This window comes from Vipera ursinii (genome assembly GCF_947247035.1).
Source record: "Vipera ursinii genome assembly, chromosome: 1".
NCBI classification, from domain to species: Eukaryota; Metazoa; Chordata; class Lepidosauria; order Squamata; family Viperidae; genus Vipera; species Vipera ursinii.
The window spans coordinates 49652572-49673585 of record NC_139512.1 but is presented as its reverse complement, the minus strand read 5'-3'; the positions used below and the strand labels follow the sequence as shown (position 1 = coordinate 49673585).

At 40.5% G+C, this 21014-nt stretch overlaps 1 protein-coding gene across 2 annotated transcripts in view; it reads left to right on the top strand.

Annotated features, from left to right (window-relative positions):
• ADCK1 (aarF domain containing kinase 1) overlaps positions 1 to 21014 on the top strand; it is a gene marked incomplete at its 5' end in the record, with an annotated part of 125004 nt that overhangs the window by 51761 nt on the left and 52229 nt on the right. Inside the window, one exon of one of the 2 annotated variants that reach the window (XM_083375478.1) lies at positions 8804 to 9007. The exons of the other annotated variant lie outside the window; for it this stretch is intronic. Within the exon in view, the coding sequence (XP_083231604.1) occupies positions 8804 to 9007 (204 nt within the window). The remainder of the gene's footprint in view (positions 1 to 8803; positions 9008 to 21014) is intronic. 2 annotated transcript variants of the gene reach the window in all.

The following is a 21014-nucleotide window of genomic DNA, read 5'->3' as shown; positions in this document are numbered from 1 at the left end:
CGGAGCCGCGGGTTGCCGACCCGTGGCCTAGATGGCTGTGATGAAGGGCTAATGAAACAGCTTCTGCTAATAGGTGGATGATTGTTGATATTATTTATAGCAGGTGGCATGACATTCTTAGGGTATTTTGCAACTCTGAAAGTTAAAATCAGTTTACTTCAATCTGACCTGCTCAGATGAAGAAACTAAGAGTCAGTACAGACAAGAGGGAAGTTCATTTTGTCTAGGTCGGGATAAACAGTTGGCAGCATTCCAGATGTTGCTGAAGTACAACTCCTAAAATCCCTTATCACTGACCATATTGGCTAGAAGTGGTAATTCAGCACCATCTGGAATGCCTCAACTTGCCTACTCCTGATCTAAGTGAATGCTGTTTATCCATTTGCATAAAGAGCTGGAATTTCTTTAAAGTGTAGATACTTCTAGCCTATGACTTGGGATCATAGCCTATTGTGTGCTCAGCTTCTGAGAGTTGCTCCTGTCAGCTTGTTCCTCAGTTGTATAGTATCACTAATGCTGGTAATATATCTAATGGGACTTATTTTTCCTGCCAAGCATTTTTCATAGGTAAATATTTCCAGCCTGTGTTTCTTTGTAGGCTAGGGCTATGGTGATAGTGATGGAGAGAAAGGGGAAAATTATTTCTGTAAGCATTCTTCCTCTGCTGAATTGTGTTCTTGCTAGCCTTCCAAGTGTGGGGTTGGCACAATTGGATTGGGATAGAGAGGAATGCATCTGTGCAGAGTAATCTGGGCATTTCATTCTCTTAGACTAAATCAACCTGCACAGAGGAAGTTGTGTGGGGAGAGTAATTCCTCATTCATCTCCCCACCCCATTTAGAATTCAGATCAGCAGATTGAGCTTCAGGCAGGAGGGAAACATGATGAGGTTTCAGTGTATAAAATGAGGAAAGATTCAGAATTATATTCCCTGAGGGAGGAACAGAAGGAATGAATCTGTCTTATTTTTTTCTATGAGAAGAATAGGTATTTAAGTAGCATTATAACTGCTGTTTTTGCTGCGAAAGACTGATGTCTTTTGGAGAACAAGTTTCTTGCCTCCTCCTCCCCCCCACCATATTTATTTAAGATTACTACCTAAAGCAATTCTGTCTCTTACCTCTCTGTGTTCACTGATCCTCTCTAATAATTGCAAGTTCTCACAATATTTTAATCCTAAATTTGGGCTAATGAAATACAGAATGAAAGCCCACTCCTTGATTGAGAGGCTGGGAACAGTTAACTGGCCAGTGGTGGATGCTTGGGGTCCTCTACCCAGAGTGAGAGTCAAATGGAGGGGTTGGATGAGTCGGCACTCCTCCAGCGGGGCAGTGAGAGGGACCAGCTTAGCAGGGAGGATGCTGTGCATATTGGGGGGGGGGAAGTGGAGAGGTAGGAGCCATGTTGGTCTGAGACCTTGAGCTAAAGTACTCTGGGGGTTCCCTTCCTCATCTGTCTCCCAAGGATGTCTGAAGGAATGAATGAGAGAGGGGGATGGCAGAGCTCTTTGCTCTGAGAGGTCAGGGTGGGAGGGGGAAGATCACCTCTGGAGACCGTGGGTGGGACAATGCATAAAGGTGGTGACAGGCATGGGTTTCTGTGGGAGCCAAAGGGCAGGCTGTTAAAGGGAAAGATCCCCCCAATGTTTGGAACTGGTGGATGGAGAACCCTCTCAATCATGGAATTTAGGTAGCCATGGTCTAGGAGAAGAGCCTTTTCTGCTGTGATTCCTGCACTTTGGAACACGGTAAGATCGACACCCATCTTTTTGGCCTTCGAAAGGGTGAAGACCTGGCTCTGCCAACTGATCTGGGGTCCCAATAGGGGGTGCATAATTCTGGAGGTGATTAACAGACCAAAATAAAATCCCACCTCCCTCTCAGGTGCATCTTGTTTCCTTCCACCGGATCTTTGTCAATATTAAATTATTTTGATGTTACTATTTACGACTTTAATATTTTAACTTTTTATTGGTTTTTAATTATTGTTAGATGCCTAGAGCTGCCTCCAGGAGAGATGGGCAGCTTAGACATTGAATAAATAAATAAATTCAAATAACATGCTTGGCTAAAAGAAATCACATTACAAAGGGAAGCTGGGTTGCCATAATACATATAATATTGGGTGGTTTCCTTTTAACTGAGAAAACTAATAGTTAATGAAAATTCTTCCAGTAGCTTACTCTCACAAATCCTGTTTCAGGATTTTGAAATAATCAGTTTGGTTTGTAGTCTGCAGTTTCTTACAAGAAGGGCTCAGCTCTGAAGAGTGAAAATTGTGGAGGGCAACTCTATTTTTTCATTGCATGAATCCCAAGGCTGTTCCTCGGTCTCAGAGAACAGCATCTACCTGGACAAGCTGCAAGGTCCAAAATAGAGGGTCCTATTGGAGAATGACCAGGGTCTGCTTCTGTCCCCTCAGAGCTGCTGCAATAAGCTTATGAATCTTCTTGGGACTGCAAAGTTGAGTTCTGTTTTTTAATGACATTTTCTAATCCTTTTCACCTAATCTTTATAACAGACTTTCTACTGTACTGCAAATATAATGTCACCGCAAAGAGCAAAATGGGTGGTATATTAAATAAACAAATAAATAAATAATCTTTGTTAACCTGATCTCTTTTCCTTCTTGTTGTTAGTTGCGAAGTCGTGTCCGACCCATCACGACCCTATGGACAACGTTCCTCCAGGCCTTCCTATCCTCTACCATCTTCTGGAGTCCATTTAGGCTCACGCCTACTGCTTCAGTGACTCCATCCAGCCACCTCTTTCTCTGTGGTCCCCTTCTTCTCTTGCGCTCAATCTTTCCCAGCATTAGGCTCTTCTCCAGTGAGTCCTTCCTTCTCATTAGGTGGCCAAAGTATTTGAGTTTCAACTTCAGGATCTGGTCTTCTAAAGAGCAGTCAGGGTTGATCTTCTCTAGGACTGACTGGTTTGATCGCCTTGCAGTCCAAGGGACTCGCAGGAGTCTTCTCCAGCACCATAGTTCAAAGGCCTCAATTCTTTGGCGCTCAGCCTTTCTTATGGTCCAACTTTCACAGCCATACATTGCAACTGGGAAGACCATAGCCGTGACTATACGCACTTTTGTTGGCAGGGTGATGTCTCTGCTTTTTAGTGTGCTGTCTAGATTTGCCATGGCTTTCCTCCCCAGGAGCAAGCGTCTTTTAATTTCTTGGCTGCAGTCCCCATCTGCGGTGATCTTGGAGCCCAGGAAAATAAAATCTGTCACTACCTCCATTTCTTCCCCATCTATTTGCCAGGAATTGAGAGGGCCGGATGCCATGATCTTGGTTTTCTAAATTATAACTTTTAAGCCAACTTCTGCACTCTCCTTCTTCACCCGCAACAAGAGGCTGTTTAGTTCCTCTTCACGTTCTTCCATTAGAGTGGTATCATCTGCATATCTTAGGTTGTTGATATTTCTCCTGGCAATCTTAATTCCAACTTTTGATTCCTCTAGCCCTGCCTTTCTCACGATGTGCTCTGCATATATGTTAAATAGCCAGGGCGACAGTATACAGCCTTGCCGGACTCCTTTCCCAATTTTGAACCAATCAGTGGTTCCGTATCCAGTTCTCACTGTTGCTTCTTGACTGGCATATAAGTTTCTCAAGAGACAAATAAGATGGTCTGGTACTCCCATCTCTTTAAGAACTTGCCACAGTTTGTTGTGATCCACACAATCAAAGGCTTTAGCATAATCAATGAAGCAGAAGTAGATGTTTTTCTGGAACTCCCTAGCTTTTTCTGTGGGATTCAGATATCAGTCTATGCAGGGTGTCCCAAATATGTCTGTCTGCCTATGCAGACTTTATTGTATTTATACAGTTTGACAAGCAGGAAACTATGCACAGCAAAAGCATTGTTTATTGGTGTACTCCCTAGTCAATCTTAGAGAACATCCAAAACATCCAAGCCAGGGCAGAGTCTTCCTTATCTAGCTGGTTCTTGGCAGTCCTTGGCAAGGCTAATTGGAATGAGCTCATAGACATGTGGATAACAGGATACTGAGGCAGGCAGTTTTCTGCACACGGTCCCTTCATATCCTTGACCTCCATCTCTACATTTCTCCATGATCCAGCGTATGTTGGCAAGTTGATCTCTAGTTCCTCTGCCTCTTCGAAATCCTGCCTGTACTTCTGGTAGTTCTCGATCCACATACTGCTGGAGTCTAGCTTGTAGGATTTTAAGCATAACTTTACTAGCATGAGAAATGAGTGCAATGGTGCGATAGTTTGAACATTCTTTGGCACTGCCTTTCTTTGGAATTGGAATGTAAACTGATCTTTTCCAATCCTGTGGCCACTGTTGAGTTTTCCAAATTTGCTGGCAAATTGAGTGTAGCACTTTTATTGCATCGTCTTTTAAGATTTTGAATAGCTCAGCTGGAATACTGTCACCTCCACTAGCTTTGTTGTTGCTCAGCTTTTCTAAGGCCCACTTCACTTCACATTCTAGGATGTCTGGCTCGAGGTCAGTGACCACCTCATTGTGTTTATCAGGGACGTTAAGCTCGTTTTTGTATAGTTCTTTTGTGTAATTTTGCCACCTCTTCTTAATCTCTTCTGCCTCTGTTAGGTCCCTGCCATTTTGGTCCTTTATCATGTCCATTTTTGCATGAAACATTCCCTTCATCTCTCCAATTTTCTTGAAGAGATCTCTAGTCCTCCCTATTCTATTGTTTTCTTCTATTTCTTTGCATTGTTCATTTAAGAAGGCATTCTTATCTCTTCTAGCTATTCTCTGGAATTCTGCATTCAATTGGGTGTATCTTTTTTTTCTCCCTTGCCTTTTGCTTCCCTCCTTTCCTCAGCTATTTGCAAAGCTTCCCCAGACAGCAATTTTGCTTTCTTGCATTTCTCTTTCTTTGGGATGGCTTTAGTTTAAGGTGCTGTAGGGCTTCATAGAACCGGTCAATTTCATCCTCTTCAACACCAGTGGTTGGGGCATAGACTTGGACTACTGTGATATTGAATGGTTTGCCTTGGATTCGAACTGAGATCATTCTGTCATTTTGGGGATTGTATCCCAGTATTGCTTTTCGTACTCTTTTATTGACTATGAAGGCAACTCCATTTCTTCTGAGGGATTCTTGCCCACAATAGTATACCTGATGGTCATCTGAATTAAATTCACCCATTCCTGTCCATTTTAGTTCGCTGATTCCTAAGATGTCGATATTCAGTCTTGTCATCTCTTGTTTGACCACGTCCAGCTGTCCTTGATTCATGGATCTTAATTCCAGGTTCCTATGGAGAAAGAATCTTTACAGCATCGGACTTTCCTTTCACCACCAGACACATCCACAGCTGAGCATCCTTTCGGCTTTGGCCCAGTCACTTCATTCTTTCTGGTGCTACTAGTACTAGCCCTCTGCTCTTCCCCAGTAGCATATTGGACGCCTTCCGACCTGAGGGGCTCATCTTCTAGCATCATATCTTTTTGTCTTTTGGTACTGCCCATAGGGTTTTCTTTTTTTTTATTGAAAAGTTTTACAGTACATTTTATCTTTAACAATCCCCCCTCCCCCCACCCCTACCTAACCCTCCCTATCCCTCCCCCCCATTCCCCCTCCCCCCCCCCCGACTTCCCAGAGCTAAGTACAAGGTATAAAAACAAAGAACAATCATAAACATCCATATGCTAAAAACCATAAACTATTAACTCTGTCGCCCTCTAGCTCATATAAAATGACTACAAGCAATACTAATGTTACATATAAAAAGAAAAAAAAAAAAGAAAAGGAAACTTATTCAAATGCTAAATGAAACTTTTTAGTCCCATATTTGTTCTGAATATAATCAATCCACTTTTTCCACTCCATAATATAATGTTCTTGCGAATGATCTTTCAAGTAAGCCGAAATCTTTGCCATTTCTGCCAGGTCAGAAACCTTTAGAGTCCATTCTTCTATAGTCGGCATATTGGATGCCTTCCAACCTGAGGGGCTCATCTTCCAGCATCATATCTTTTTTTCCTTTTGGTACTGTCCATAGGGTTTTCATGGCAAAGATACTGGAGTGGGTTGCCATTTCCTTCTCCAGTGGATCACCTTTTGTCAGAACTCTCTGCTATGACCTGTCCGTCTTGGGTGGCCCTATACGGCATAGCGCATAGCTTCATTGAATTATGCAAGCCCCTTCGCCACGGCAAGGCAGTAATTCATGAAGGGGTCTCTTTTCCTTTGGAACATCAATTAAATGATTTAATAACTATTCAACTTCAGTGTTGAGTTCATGGTGATTCATCTTTAACTATGTTGCCAACGTGATCCTCTGTATGTTCCATTACCATCCACTGCATGGTAATATGCTTTCTACGTCATTACATACAAGAGTTTACAAATCATCCATCCAAACCAAAATTGTATAAATTTTGATGATGATGATAATACTATCTGTTCAAACCCTTAACAACTACTATACTTGGATTTTTTTTCCTTATTCAATATCTTCTTACAGTTGTCTTCTTTAATATGTTTGTTTTTTCCATACTTCCAGTGTTCTAATAGGCTTAATTGTACAGTTCCATTCTTTTATTTTTACACAGTTTGTTCTGGTTAGTTCAGCCTTTGAAGAGCTATAGGATTTTTCCCTCTGAAAGTAGCTTAAGCCATACCAAGGAAAATCACGCAACCTTGAAATAATCTTCATGGTAATTTTCAACAAGGACATCCATTCACTACTCTTGCTGTATTTTGTGCATTTTATTTGGCATGTGTTGAACCTTAATTCAAGTTACTATACTTTCTTAGGGAGATATTCTATCGCTTGGGAGATATACAAGAGAAGATTCCCTCCTGTTTATCCAAGTAGTAGGCCATCTGGCAGAGATGTGTCTTGATAAAGATCTTTGCTGATCTGAGGAATTAAGAGAGCTTTGTAGTAGTAAAGGCAGTCCCTTAGATCAGGGGTCCACAACCCCCAGTCCATGGAACAGTATCAGTCCGCGTAATGCCAGCAACCGGTCCACACAGACAAGCAAAGCCCCATCAGTGGGATGCAGGCAACACACAACACCATGCACTCTTTGATCCGGGGAAAAACCTTTCTCCATGGATGCCCAAAAGGTTGGGGACCTTTGCCTTAGATAATTGGGCTCTAAGCCATTTAAGACTTCAAAAGTCAACAGAAGCACTTTAAACTGTGACCAATAAGCAAATGGCAGCCAGTGTGATCTTTCAATACAGGCAATATATGATCCCTGTCCCTTGCATTCTGAACATGCCAGGTGTCACTGTTTTTACCAACTGAGTGCATGAGAAGTGCGGTGTGAATAACCGTTGCTGAAATCAGGAGCGGTTCACAATTGGCACACTACCTGTAGTTGTGTGCACATTTTGGTTTCTTCAGCCACCACTTGCAAATGCAGCGACCTTTAGGGATCAAAGAACATTTCCACACACCGTCTTTTGAAATAATACCTGAAGTGTGTTCTGTGGCTTCTCCTTCTGTCTAAGCATTCAAGAAATCAATGTGCCTCTTCTAAACACATTGCTAAACATTATTGTTCAATCTAGGATACTTATGGGATTAGTAGGCATGTATTCACTTGTCTCTAATTAGACAAACATGTTGGCTGATAGTACTTTACTATATCTTTGCAGTGATGCGGGTTGTGATTTTCTTGATGCTTCCTAATAAACGGCTATCAAAAATGTTTTTGAGGCAGCATTTTTAGGGAACAAATTAGCATATTTAAATGTATATAGGCATGTACTGTGTGTTCCCAGCAGCCTCGCCTTCGTGCATATTTTGTAGAGCAACAGGGAATATATTTTTGCTTATTAACATGAGCTATTAAGAATGTAAAGATTTGGGACTAGGATGGCCTCTTTTCTTCTCAAATATACCCCATCTTGTGTTTCTTTCCCCCTAGAATACAGGTTAACTCTGGAAAGCTATAGATAGACCTCCCCTATTTTGGCTGCTGCTGATTGCACGGCCTCCCTTCTCCTCTGCTGGAGACAGTGTCGAGGACAATTATCCAAGCTGCATAAAAACTGTTTCCCTGTAATGAGTTGAACTCCTTGTACTGTGACAAACTGCCCAGCTGCTCTGACTTCATCCCTTCTTTTTTTTAATTTCCATCTGCACCTTTTCCATTCCATTTTTTTTTTGAGGGAGGGGGGGATTCTTTTTCTCTCTCCCCCTTTCGCATCTCTGCTATTCAGAGAGGAACAGGATGAACAGTCCAGGCAAGGAGTTAAATATATAAAACAGGGTCTTTTGTCCTCCTAAGGTACACGTGGCTGGGGTTTTTCATGATGAAAGCATACTGTTTGTTCTGAGGGAGTCCTGGTGGTGACCTTGCCCTTTGGCATGCCGTGGCTCAGCCCATACCAAGAAAGCTCACAGAGGCTTGTAAAATGGAGGATCCAAGCAGAAATGGAACAGCTGTTAAGCACCAGATCTTGAGGGGCACTTCTTTTTGCTGCATATTTTTGAATACCCTTAAGGAATATGTCAGGGGGACTGGAAATACGTCAAACCAAACATTTAAAAGTCTGCACATGCTGTAGCTGTCAGCTCCTACTGATATGTTTTGGGGGATAATGCAGGTGCGGTGGAGGCATTGCAAACAAGGACATTGACCTACGGTTCTTTTAGTAGGGGAGAGGCCTGTTTTTCCCCTCCGGAAATATGCTTTCTATCCTAATGATCCAATTCAGGAAGCTTCCTGATTACCATTATATCTCAAAGACTTGGAAGAGGATGTATGGAAGGATGCAGTATACAATTTGGAGAAAAGGTTTCAAGCAAAGGTTCAGAGTTTCTCCCCCCCCTCTTTTCTCTTTGCAGGTGCATCTGCGTTCTGCAGAACGTCTCCGAGATTTATGCTGTGCCAACCGAGGCACCTTCATCAAAGTAGGGCAGCATCTGGGGGCTCTTGATTACCTCTTGCCTGAGGAATACACCCGCACCCTCAAGATTTTGCACAGCCAAGCTCCTCAGAGCAGCAGGCAGGAAATCGAGCAAGTGATCCAGGAGGACCTAGGCAAAGGGGTATGTCAGGCAATTGGCCTTTCTTGGCTGTCATTCAAGCAAGACAGCAGAATGTAGTTTGATTAGTCTTAGGGGCCCGCTTACTGGTTTTCTATTAAAAAGAAACAGTTATATACATAACAGTTATACATTTTCTGCTGCTTTTCACTCCCTGCAGGTTACAAGCGCTTTCCTCAACACAAAATAGTACTTCTGCTGCAGAAATACTCCCATATCGGTTTTCTTTGTGTGTGTGTGTGTGTGTGTGTGTGTGTGTGTGTGTGTGTGTGTGTGTGTGTGTGTGTATTTTGTCTTATTTTTTTTGCAGTGCACAAAATGAACTATTTGGTCTTTTAAAACACTGGCTCTTTTTTCTAGTTCTCTTTGTCTGTTTTGATTGCTTTGTATCATGTTCAGTGGGTGATTGTCACAGAAAATCTTTTAAAGCTTGCACAATTGTCAGTGACAGGATAAACGGACTGCATTATTTTGTATATATTAATTTAGTGGGTTCCACCCCCTAACACTCAGTTCAAGAAGTCAGGGTGACATGTCTTATTAAGGCTAGCTGTAGGAGTTTTCTTTCAGGACCGACAGTATTTACTGCAAACAGTGCTATTAAAGTCTTTATTATAAAAGTCCAGTTAGTTCAAAAGGATCCAGGAGTGAATTGCTGAACCTGGAATGTAGAATAGATGAGTGGCATAAATAGAACAAAAAAGGAAAGATCTGTCAGGAATCCAATTACTTGATAAGACTGATGCCAATTTGGGGTCACATTGTGTCCTTAAGTTAAATCCAAAGAAGTGATCTGATTGGCAGCAGTTTTAAAACTGCCCCACAGTGAATTAAAAGGCCGAGCCTACTTCATATGCTAAAGAATTTACCTAATGCAGTTGTGGGACAAGTGAGCCAGTGTAGTCTAATGGTTAAAGTGCTGATCTAAAAACCAGGGCACTGTGACTTTTAGTCCCATTTTAGCCCTGAAAGCTGGCTGGATGACTTTGGGTCAATCATTCTCTCTCAGCCTAACTCATCTCACAAGATTGTTGTGGTGGGGAAAATTAAGAGGAAGAAGGAGTATTAGATTTCTTTGCCACCTTGAGTTATTTTAAATAATAATGACAGAGTGAAAAAACAAACCAGGAGTGCTAAGATATAGAGGCATAGGAGGATCATTGGGAGATATACAAAAGGTAGGCAAAACAATCTGACAGACTGCAATGCAGTAAAAATGATCTAGCCTGGCTAATCATGGCAGGCCTTCTGCCTAATTAGCACAGAATGGCTTGTGGCCCTTTAACACTGAGCTGCCATGTTTTGCTGCAGCAGGTCTCTGACTGAGAGCAAATCCCAGAAGCAACTATGGTAGAAAGGGACATAGTTGCAACAAAGCAGGATTCAGAGACACGTTTATTACTCCTATCGTATCATCATCATGACCATATTATCTCCCCTTTCCAAGTGTTCTAGAAGTCCTTCAAGACATAGCTTTGGTCTCAGGCCTGGCGTTAAGGTGCATGTGGAGCTCCTGCCATTGTTGTTATAATAATAATAATAAGTTGGAAGGGACCTTGGAGGCCATCTAATCCAACCCCCTGCTTAGGCAGGAAACCCTATACCATTTCAGACAAATGGCTGGCCAGTCTCTTCTTAAAAACTTCCAGTGTTGAAGCATTCTCAGCTTCTGGAGGCAGGTTGTTCCATTGGTTAATTGTTCTGTCAGGAAGTTTCTCCTTAGTTCTAGGTTGCTTCTCTCCTTGACTAGTTTCCATCCGTTGCTTCTTGTCCTGCTTTTGTTAATGTTATTGTTGTCCCAGGCAGTTGTTTTGTTATATTTTTAACTGTGTTTTACTTACGTGTATGAACTGCACAGATTTTTGTATAAACTGCACAGATTCTTTTTGGAATTAGATGGTCTTTATAAATGTAGTAAATAAATAAATTAATACAGTGCAGACAGAACAGGTCTCCAAAATGTTAGAGACTTCACTGAGGAAAACACTTTGGCTGAAGTGATTTTCGTATGTGGCAGCTCATAAAATTTAAGACAGATTTCTCATAGAGGAAGTGGAAAATGCAGGTGAAGCCCTTGCTTCCTTACAAACTCATCAAAGTGACAGTAATCTCCCTTTTAAATACCTGTTAGCTAAGAGACCATCATGGCTTGGACATTTGATAAGCATGCCTGTTTTGCTCAATCACTGTCAATTCAGATTCCTGACTTTCAATGTTTTGAAAGTTCTGCTGCTGAGAGAAATTCATCTTTTTAGAAAGTTCTTTCACTTTTTGTACCTCTGACGTAGAACTTATAAGCAGAAGATCGTAGAAATAGCTCTTCTGGTTCTGGCCAAACTTATCATAGTCCAAATTTTTGTTTCTTAAGTGATCAACAGTCTCCCATTGCCGTTTCCTTGCAAATAGTATTATGCTGTCTGTAACCAAGAGGTAACATTGGGTCTTCAAGCCCAATAGCCCTCAATAAGCCTGCCCTCCAGAAACTTATCCCTGTTTAAATCATGAAGTAAGTGGCTATCATACACCTTGTGGTAACAAATGCCACAGATTAATTATATATTGTGTGAAGAATTTCTTTCTGCTGTCTCTTCTAAAGCTATTTCCAGTGAGAGAAAAATATTTTCCATATCTACGTGTTCTAAGCATGCATGATTTTATACATCTCAGTCATGTCCCAGTCTCAATTCTAAATTAAACTCCCCAAAGTTCTAGTTCTTTTTCCAAGAGAAAGTGTTCTAGACCCTGAACAAATTGGTTGCCATCTTCTGCACAGGCCTCATCTGATCTCAGTTTTGCCAAATGACTCCTACCAAACTCTGCATTCCATCAGAAAACAGAGCAAGTACAAATGAAATTGTAGACTCATAAAACATGGGAGCAGCAGTCAGGCAACACATATTATCTATGACAGAGCCATTGAGATTTCTTCCCTTTGAAGAGGAGCTTTAGCTAAAAGCAGCAGAAAAGTTGTTGGCAGAAAGCTATTCATGGGCAGTTTGTGCTGCTTCTCACTGCATTTTACCATTTCCAGATAAGCACTGTCAGCCCTTTACATTTTCACGCTCCTTAATTAACCCCTAAGTGAAAAATAAATAAATCCCTGTAATAACAACATAAATCGTTGCTGCCTTTCACACTGAGGCCATTGGGTATAAAAAAAGCTGTGTCATTGTTAACTCTTGGGAACTGGGAATTTACACTGACTTTCAGGCTCTCTTTGCTTCCTCTGTCTTCCTCTTCACTGATGGTCATATTCCAAGTCTTTAATACAGTTTAGGAAAGGTTGTACCTAAACCAGCAGCAGGAATAACTAAAGATAACCAGAGAAAGTGCCCAAACCTGGAGATGTTTTCTATATTTGGAGGAATACAATTTTGGTGGCGATTAGAAGACATTTGTGTGCACTGAATTCATGCAGCGAATCTCTGTCATACAAATGAAACTTCATTGAGTCGCTATATCTCATAATATATAACTCTCAAATAAGTCAACCATGTTCTAGCCCAGGGGTGTCAAACTCAATTTCATTGAGGGCCGCATCAGCATTGTGGTTGCCCTGAGGGGGCCGGGTGGGTATGGCCAGGGTGGGCATGGCCTACTGGGTGGGCGTGGCTAGAGTGCGTATGGCCTACTGGGTGGGCGTGGCGAGCTCTACATCGTTCACATCAAGGGTGCCTATGGGGGCCTGGGCAGGAGTGGGACAGATCTGAGGGTCTCTGGCAGGAGGAGGGTCTCTGGGCCAGGGCCAAGGCAGTGGGGGCCGTTCCCTCACTGTTTCCAGGATGGCTTCGCGGGCCACATGAAACCACTTCGTGGGCTGCATCTGGCCCCCGGGCCTTGTGTTTGACATGCCTGTTCTAGCCCTACTGCTGGGCAAACTTAGCCTTTGTAGTTAGTTTCTGGTTTAGTTGTCATACAACACAAGAAATTAAGTTATTTGACATTATTTTCATTATTTGTAAGCCGTCCAGAGTCATCTTATAGGGGAGTTGGCCATGGATAAGTGAATCATGGATCAATGCGCCCGCCCTTTGGAACGAACTGCTGAACTGCCGATGGAGCTTCGGACTGCCCCCGACCTTCGCTCGTTTCGCTGGGACTTAAAAACCTGGTTGTTCGAATTGTCTGGCCTGGACTGAGGGATTTTAAATTTTAAAGTATTTTAATTAAATCATATTAAATTATATTAAATTAATTTTAAAATTTTAATTTTATTGTTATTATGAATTGTGGGCTTGTATTAATTTAATTTCATTTTATTCTCTTTTTGTATTGTTTTAACTGCCCTGTGAACCGCCCTGAGTCCTTTGGGAATAGGGCGGTATATAAATTCAACTAATAAATAAATAAATAAACATCTTGTCTACACACAACTTGTATTATTCTGGCTACCCCCAAATGGCTTCTATCTTAACCTATGCTGTGCATAAAGAAAGCATTTAGTTTTGTTTAGCTCTGCTCATAGGCCTTTGACTGAACATGATTTTTGTGACAGGGACTTTTTTCTTCTGGGATAAATACATTTTCAGTTGCCAGTGAGCCATCCCAGTCTTTTTCAGCATTTCAAGAACCAAAAAGAGCCCTCCATGCTTCTTTAATTCCCAGTGAGGAAGCCTGAATCTCTTCTCAGCCACAGATTTTCTTCTTAGCATTCCTTCGCTCTCATGGTCTGTGCCAGGCAGACATTTAGTTTCAAAGAGATGGAAAGAAAACAATAAAAGATCAGGAAGAAAATAAATGGGAAAGGAAAGAATGAATAAGCAAAAAGAGGCAAGGCAAAAAGGAGATGGATTATGGTTCTGAATTGTTATAAGCTGAGATGACTTTGGTATTTCTCTGACAGATTTTGTTTGGAAGATGAAATACAAAGTATTTCCTATCTGTTGATCATTGAATACACCTCAATAATGTTTTTTTTTAAATAATCTGGATCATAAAATATTTCATTACTTGTCATTGATAGTTTTTTGGGGGGATAGTGTGGATCATAAATTATTTCAAAAATATAATTCAGATACCTGCTTGGCACATAATATTAAATTTGCTATTGTTGATGGACTCAGTTCCCTGAAAATAACTGGCTGTATCTCCTAGAGTTTGGATTTTATTTCTGGTGTTTTTAACACCTACAAATAGAATATATTTTTTGCCGGAAAGCTGAAGTGTTTCTGGGTGGGAATATCAAAGGCTGAATGCTTGGTGCTTTAACCACTAGACCAAACTAGCTCATCATCATCATGACAATAGCACCATAAGGTATAACAAAAATAAAGCCATAAGTTCACCAATAAATCTCAACATTCAGAGTAAGCCTTCCTCTAGAGTTAGATAGAAAAGCTAGATTAGGGATGCTTTTCAAAATGAGCAAACTTTTATACACATATAGGAGTAGATGTTAAGGAGCAACTTTTTGGCTCAAATTTTTATTCATAAAAAAACCAGTTCCTGATTCTGATGTGAATGCAAACCTTCATTCTTATCAAAGATTCTCTCCACCCAATTCAATAAAGCATGAATAGATATAATATTCTAGTTGGGGGATAATGGGAGTTGATGTCAAATTCATCTAGAGCAGAGTTCCCCAACCTTTCCGGCTTGGCGGCCTGGAAGGAAAGAAAGCAGCAGGGAAATGTGTGTGTGCACGGGCCATGTGCACATGCACAAATGGGTGGCGTGCACCCATGGCACACACGCTGGTGCACGCGCATGCGCAAACAGGCTGCGCACGCCCATGGCATGCACACTGGCGCACGCTCACCGGCACAAACAGGCTGCTGGCACCCGTGTGATACTGGCAGCGTTGCTAGCATCCCCGTGCATGCACAAATGGGGCTGTTAGTGCCCGCATGGTGGTGCTACCACAAGTGGAACAGGGCTTGCCAGCTGTTCCCAGGGCTGGGCCATGGACCATAGGTAGGGGACCCCTGATGTAGAGAATGGGACAGTTTGGGACAGACTATGATAAATGTTTATTGTGTCTTTATCAGGTATGTAAAAAGACACTGTCACATGGATCTTCCTTGTTAGATCAAGACTCTGTTCTTCAGTGAAAGTCAATTCAATTATCTTGTCACTAAATTAGTATCCTTAATACTGTCATGTGGGAAAAAAGGGAGTTTTTAGATATATTTAAAAGATCAAGTATTTGCAGCATCTACAGTTTAAAATGAAGAGACAGATACTCTGAATCTGTGATGTCTAAACTAAGGTGCACTATAGTAATTATTTTTTATGAAGTTGAAATAATCTGCTATTAAGGACATATAGCAACTTCCCAAAACAAAATATAGTCTTCTCTTTTTCCAAAACATGATTACATTTGGAAATATAATCGATCTTGTCAAAGAAGTCATAAGCAATAGTTAGACCAGTTCTCTTTTGTGCTCAAGTTACTACTTAAAATTGTCACTCCTGGGGAATTAATGGTGGACTGAAAACAGCCATCGTGGAAAGAGGAGCTGGTAAATAGATTGGCTTCTCAGAACTCTTCTCTGGAACAAGGAGAAGACTAGGAACAATCACAAGTTTGCTCCATACAGAATGTCTTCCCTGTGAAGAGATTCTAAGATAGTGAGCTCTGGCAGGTTTTAGGACTTGGGAGCTGGAGTTAAAATTATCTTGCCTAAACTGTTGTTCGTCACCTTTAGTTGGAGACTGGGTTTGTCCATTTTCTTTCTTAACCAGTGAAGAAGTTCCTGAGACAAAGAGAAAATGATAAGAAATCTACTTCTGGGACCTTATTGGAAGGAATGAAAGATCAAGTTGTTTAAAAATAATATAAAGTGACCAGGGTTAAAATACAGATGTTGTAGTTTGCGGTAGTTATTAATGAAACTTTTTTTAAAAGAAAATTAGTGCTGAATGACAAAGCTTTAAAGATTTGTTTATAAATAACAGATAAGATATGGGGAGAGATTTCTTTTGCTTTATTTTTTAGAGAAAATATTTAGTTGGAATATAAAATGGAGTTATTTAAGGTTAAAATATATATATAATGTATGAGATCCGCAATAACAATTTACAAAACCTATAATCTGACATGTATTGTGAAAAATATAAAACTACTGTGTACTAAATTGCTGGTTTTTGTTTAAAACAAAATTAATCTTAATTTTAATTAATTAATACAGATGACCCTGAATTACCAACTCCCAAGGAAAATTCTGTGCAGTGCCCAGTTTCCCCATCTTGTAACCCCAAAACGCTGCCAATTCCAAATGAAACCATTCTGGAGATCACACCCTCAAATGCCCGCATATTACCCCCTTGCATGCATATATAGTATACAAATATCCTAGAAGCTGTACTCCAAAAACATTAAATTAATATTAATTGAATTAATAAGTAGGGGTTTAAATTAATTGCCTTAGAATCACAATAGCTTCTGTTGCTTAAACTTAGCTCAGTGCGGGTGAGAGTCTGCAGATATTTGTATATATGTATGTTTTCTACTCTACTGCTTTTTTTTACTTAGAGCAACAGAAATTATGTAGATTATACACATTTCCTATTTTTATATTTCCTGTCTTTTTAATTGACATATTATTTATTAATATGCATGCCAGCATGAATCAATTTATTTTTAGAACTTATTGGATGGTCTCCCTTTGATGGAACAATTGTTGAATTGCTGCTGGTGGATCAATTTTTAGCACCTTAAAGGAAGTGGATTCTCTGGAGTCTTTTTAGTCAAGATTTAGGCTTTAGTTTGTGAGGGGACAGCATTGGTTTCTTAGGTGACCTTTGTTAAGACCTAGATGAGGTTTTTCTGGACCTCTCAGTATCTTTTGTTACCATCAACCTCTATATCTTATTGGGCTGTATGCAGAAGCTGGGGATAGGAGGTGCTGTTCTCCAATAGTTCCACATGTTCCTTAGTGGTCAATTCCAATCTGTGATCCTGGGGGAGGGTAGAACAGCTCAATGGTCTCTGGTATGTGGGGGGCCACAGGGATTGATCATGTCTTCATTGCTCTGTAATAGTTATAAGAAGCCATTGGGAGATGCCATCTGATGGCTCAGGGTGTATTATCATCAGTATGGGCTCATACAGGACTGTGAGGGAATGTCATTAATTTCCCAATGCCAAGGTGTGATTGGAATCAGGCTATTGTTATTCTGGAAGATGAAGTTGTTTCTGAGAACCTTTTCTTAGATTTGTCCTACCATCTTCATTTTCTATTTTTATTACTTGTAGTTTCCAGTTTGGGTAATGTTGTTTTATGGTTTTTATAGTTGCTGTACTGTGTATATTTAATGTTTCTTGTACACCATGTAAGCTGCTGAAGTCTCTGGATTGTGGAAGGATAAAAATATTGAAAATCAATCAATCAACTAATCAATCAGTCACTCTTTTCTCTGCATTATTCTGGGGGAAGAATAGAAAGCAGTCCTGCAATGTAATGTCACAAATGCTCCTCCTATAAATATAAACAACATTTACTGCAATAGCCTTGAATGTGGTATGCAGGGGATTATGGTAGTAAAGTCCAACATACAGTATTTGGTGATCCCCATATTAGGTATGGCTAAGTTGCAGAAAAAAATGTCCTTGGGGGCATATACAAAGGGAGCAGAATGATGAAAGCGGTACTTTGGTGTTGCAGTGTTGTATTCTGTAGATGTGTCACACATCTCTATGAAAGGAGTAGAGCAGGGGTGTCAAACTCAATTTCATTGAGGGCCGCATTAGCATTGCGGTTGCCCTCAGGGGGCCGGGTGGGTATGGCCAGGGTGGGTGTGGCCTACTGGGTGGGGGTGGCTAGAGTGTGTATGGCCTACTGGATGGGCATGGCCAGCTCTACATCGTTTGCATCAAGGGTGCCTATGGGGGCCTGGGCAGGAGTGGGACAGATCTGAGGGTTTCTGGCAGAAGGAGGGTCTCTGGGCCAGGGCCAAGCCAGTGGGGGCCGTTCCCTTACTGTTTCCAGGATGGCTTCGCGGGCCACATGAAACCACTTCGGGGGGTTGGATCCGGCCCCCGGGCCTTGTGTTTGACATGTCTGGAGTAGAGCTTGTAGTTTGAAACTATAATGCTGATGAAAGCACCACAGATGCTCATGAATGCCCTCAGTCCTCTTTTGAAATCAGTTGACTTTCAGGGTACAAAGTAAGAGCATGGACAGGGATGATGAAAGTTGTAGACTAAAATAACTGGGAAGGCTGACTTATGAATCTTTGCGATCTGTATCCATCCTGTTATTCCATGTGTTTTTTTGTTTTGTTCTTTACTGATGATCCTTTCTTCATGCTGGAGGTTCTAGAAAGGCTGGCCATTTAATTGAACTCCTCGAGATAATGAAGATAAGGATGGAAGTTTAAAACAGGACAGGGCTGCTGTGCTCACTTTCTTTGTTACTCTCTCAGGGAGCATTTCAAGTACATATCAACAAAAACTACATTTATATTAAAACTAAAACGAATGAAAAGAAAAACTCCATTTTTTAATAACATAGAATATAAAAAGCAGATTTTTATCAATTATGAAAAAGATTTCAGCCATAAAATGATAATTTAAAGAGTCGGAGATGGATGGCATAGAGCATTAATGTCAGCCATAACAAATGGGCCTACATTAGTCAAATGCAAAGTTGTGCTGCCACTGCTGCTGCCTAGATTTCAAGTGATGTCCCTATTTTTCCCCTAAGCTTGATGATCTTGTTGTACCTTAAAAAGGAGAGGTCATTTGAGGGCATTCCCATCAATGAACATTGAGCTAAAATTGTTTTCAGTAAAGGCAAAAATCAATAAATACCTAGTAGCACAGGTATGACCCTTGAAGTTAAAGCCTTATAAATACTTCCAATATGAACTTCCAACATAGAGAAATAGTTCTGTTGCTTGCTTTCAGATATGGCCACAGCTACGAGGCACACATAGGGAGCTACTCTGGGTGAGTAGCTTAGAGAGAAACTATCAAAATACATCTCCTGAAGACCCCAGTAGCTACTGTGGTTTGTCTAATGGCTGTATACTTTTCTACTAAAATAGTTATTTTTGATCCCTGTGAGATGGAAATCTGATCAAAATAGATACTGCATCCTAATATAGTTTGATGTCATCTTTAGATGCCAAAATATCCCTCAAAGGCACCAGAATGAAGAAGGTAGTATGGGAGAATATTTGTAGCTCAGGGTTGAAATGAGGGGTCTTTGGTGCTCCCCGAGCTTGGTTGTTTTCTTTCAGACACTTCATTACCCAAATAAGGTAACATCATGAGTGCTACTGCTAGAAGAAAATAGTGTCAGTTTACTACTAAAATATAGAAAGGCAACATTTCGTTTTCTCTGCAAGTCTACACTGTTTGCCTCTAAAAATTTTATAGGATTTCCCCCAAAATTTTTAGTCTAGTCTACAAGCTCTAATATTGTTTAATAATTTTAGTTGTTTAGTAATTAGGAATGGAAAGAGGGCTACTGTTTGGCTGTGGTAGCAGCTTTTGTTCTTGGCGTATGTTCAATACATAGTTAGAAAACTTAAAGGCTGCGTGTAGAAGATCCTTGCCTCAATCCCTACCATGACTTGAAGGGCTGGACAAGCCTTGTCTGACCTTGAAGAGCCAATGAACAACAATGTAGGCAATACTGAGTTTGACAGACAGTCTGATTTGATATAAGATAGCTTCTGATGACTTTCTGTAAGGGAGAAAAAATGAGCACAAGCTGTTATATCCCTAACCATCCTACAAACCTATTGTAACATCCATCAATATAAGATCATTTCCTTTCCCTTGCAGATCATATCCCTGAAGAGCAGTAGCTGCAGCACTGGGCCCATAACTATAACTGATTTATGTTAATAGTTGAAATGATAATGTTAATATGTTAAGTGCTAAATCTATTTTTATGTTGATTATGAATAGGCCAGCTGTGCTTTTTCCCCCTATTCATAGAGTTATTGAACAAGCCCATTTTACAGGCTGGGCTTTAAGGATGATTAACATGCAAGCTTTAAGAATCCAAAATCAGCTGAACTTCATTGAAGCAGCCCTCTGGCATGTTGGGAAAAAAAAGAAGAAGGAGATTGAAAAAGCAAAGGGACATAGATTTGAGAAAGGGGATAGTGTGTTTGCTTTCATGGCAAATCCTTCAATTCATCATCTAACCTTGAAAATGTAAAAATGCAAAATCCATGCCACAAAAGTGTAATCTTAAATATGTGAAACAGAGGAAAAATCTGCTCCTGTTGTGCAATAAACTGATTTCACTGAATGGCAGTGATTTTAAAAAATAAAACAATTAAAACTTGTGATATATGAAGCATTTTATATCTTCTTGATATAGATATTGTATAAAACCAGTGGCCAGCATGTAACCTCAAGTTCCTTCTGCCTTTTGTACCCAAGTAATGAATGCTGATTTTCATGCCATTTTATCCCTCCTCCATGCTTTGTTGAATGATTTTGTATTCATTAAAAATGTCCTCATCTATTTAAGGTTATTATTTCATTATTTATAATTATTATTTGTTGATTTGTTATCAGTTCATTTAAAATATGACAACACAGGAAGCTAAATTTATTCCAAGTCTGTTTATTAATCTCCTGTTTCAGTATTGCCTAAAAATGCTTTCTCCAACCATTTATTGGGCGTTATTTGGAATGGGCTACCTGTGGATAGCAGCCTAGTTCCTTTTTTGCATCTGCCAGGATTCCTAAACATTGTGCCACAAAAATGTAATGGCAAATTGCAAAACCATGCCTTTTTTTTTGGCCTTTTTCTGATTTTCATCAGAAAGTCCAGTGATACAAGTCAGCTAAGCCTCCAATAGGTTTTGTATTCTATTCTTATATAAAAACAACCCTCTTAATAATACAAAAAATAGACAAAGCTTCCAGTCCTGCCCCACCCATTACCATATCATGGCCACCAGGGCCCTTATTATGTAACATTTTGTAGTTGTTGGCTACAACTACAGTTGTTGGCTAGGCTGCATTAACAGAGGGATAGAATCAAGATCACGTGAAGTACTAATACCACTTTACAATGCTTTGGTAAGGCCACACCTGGAA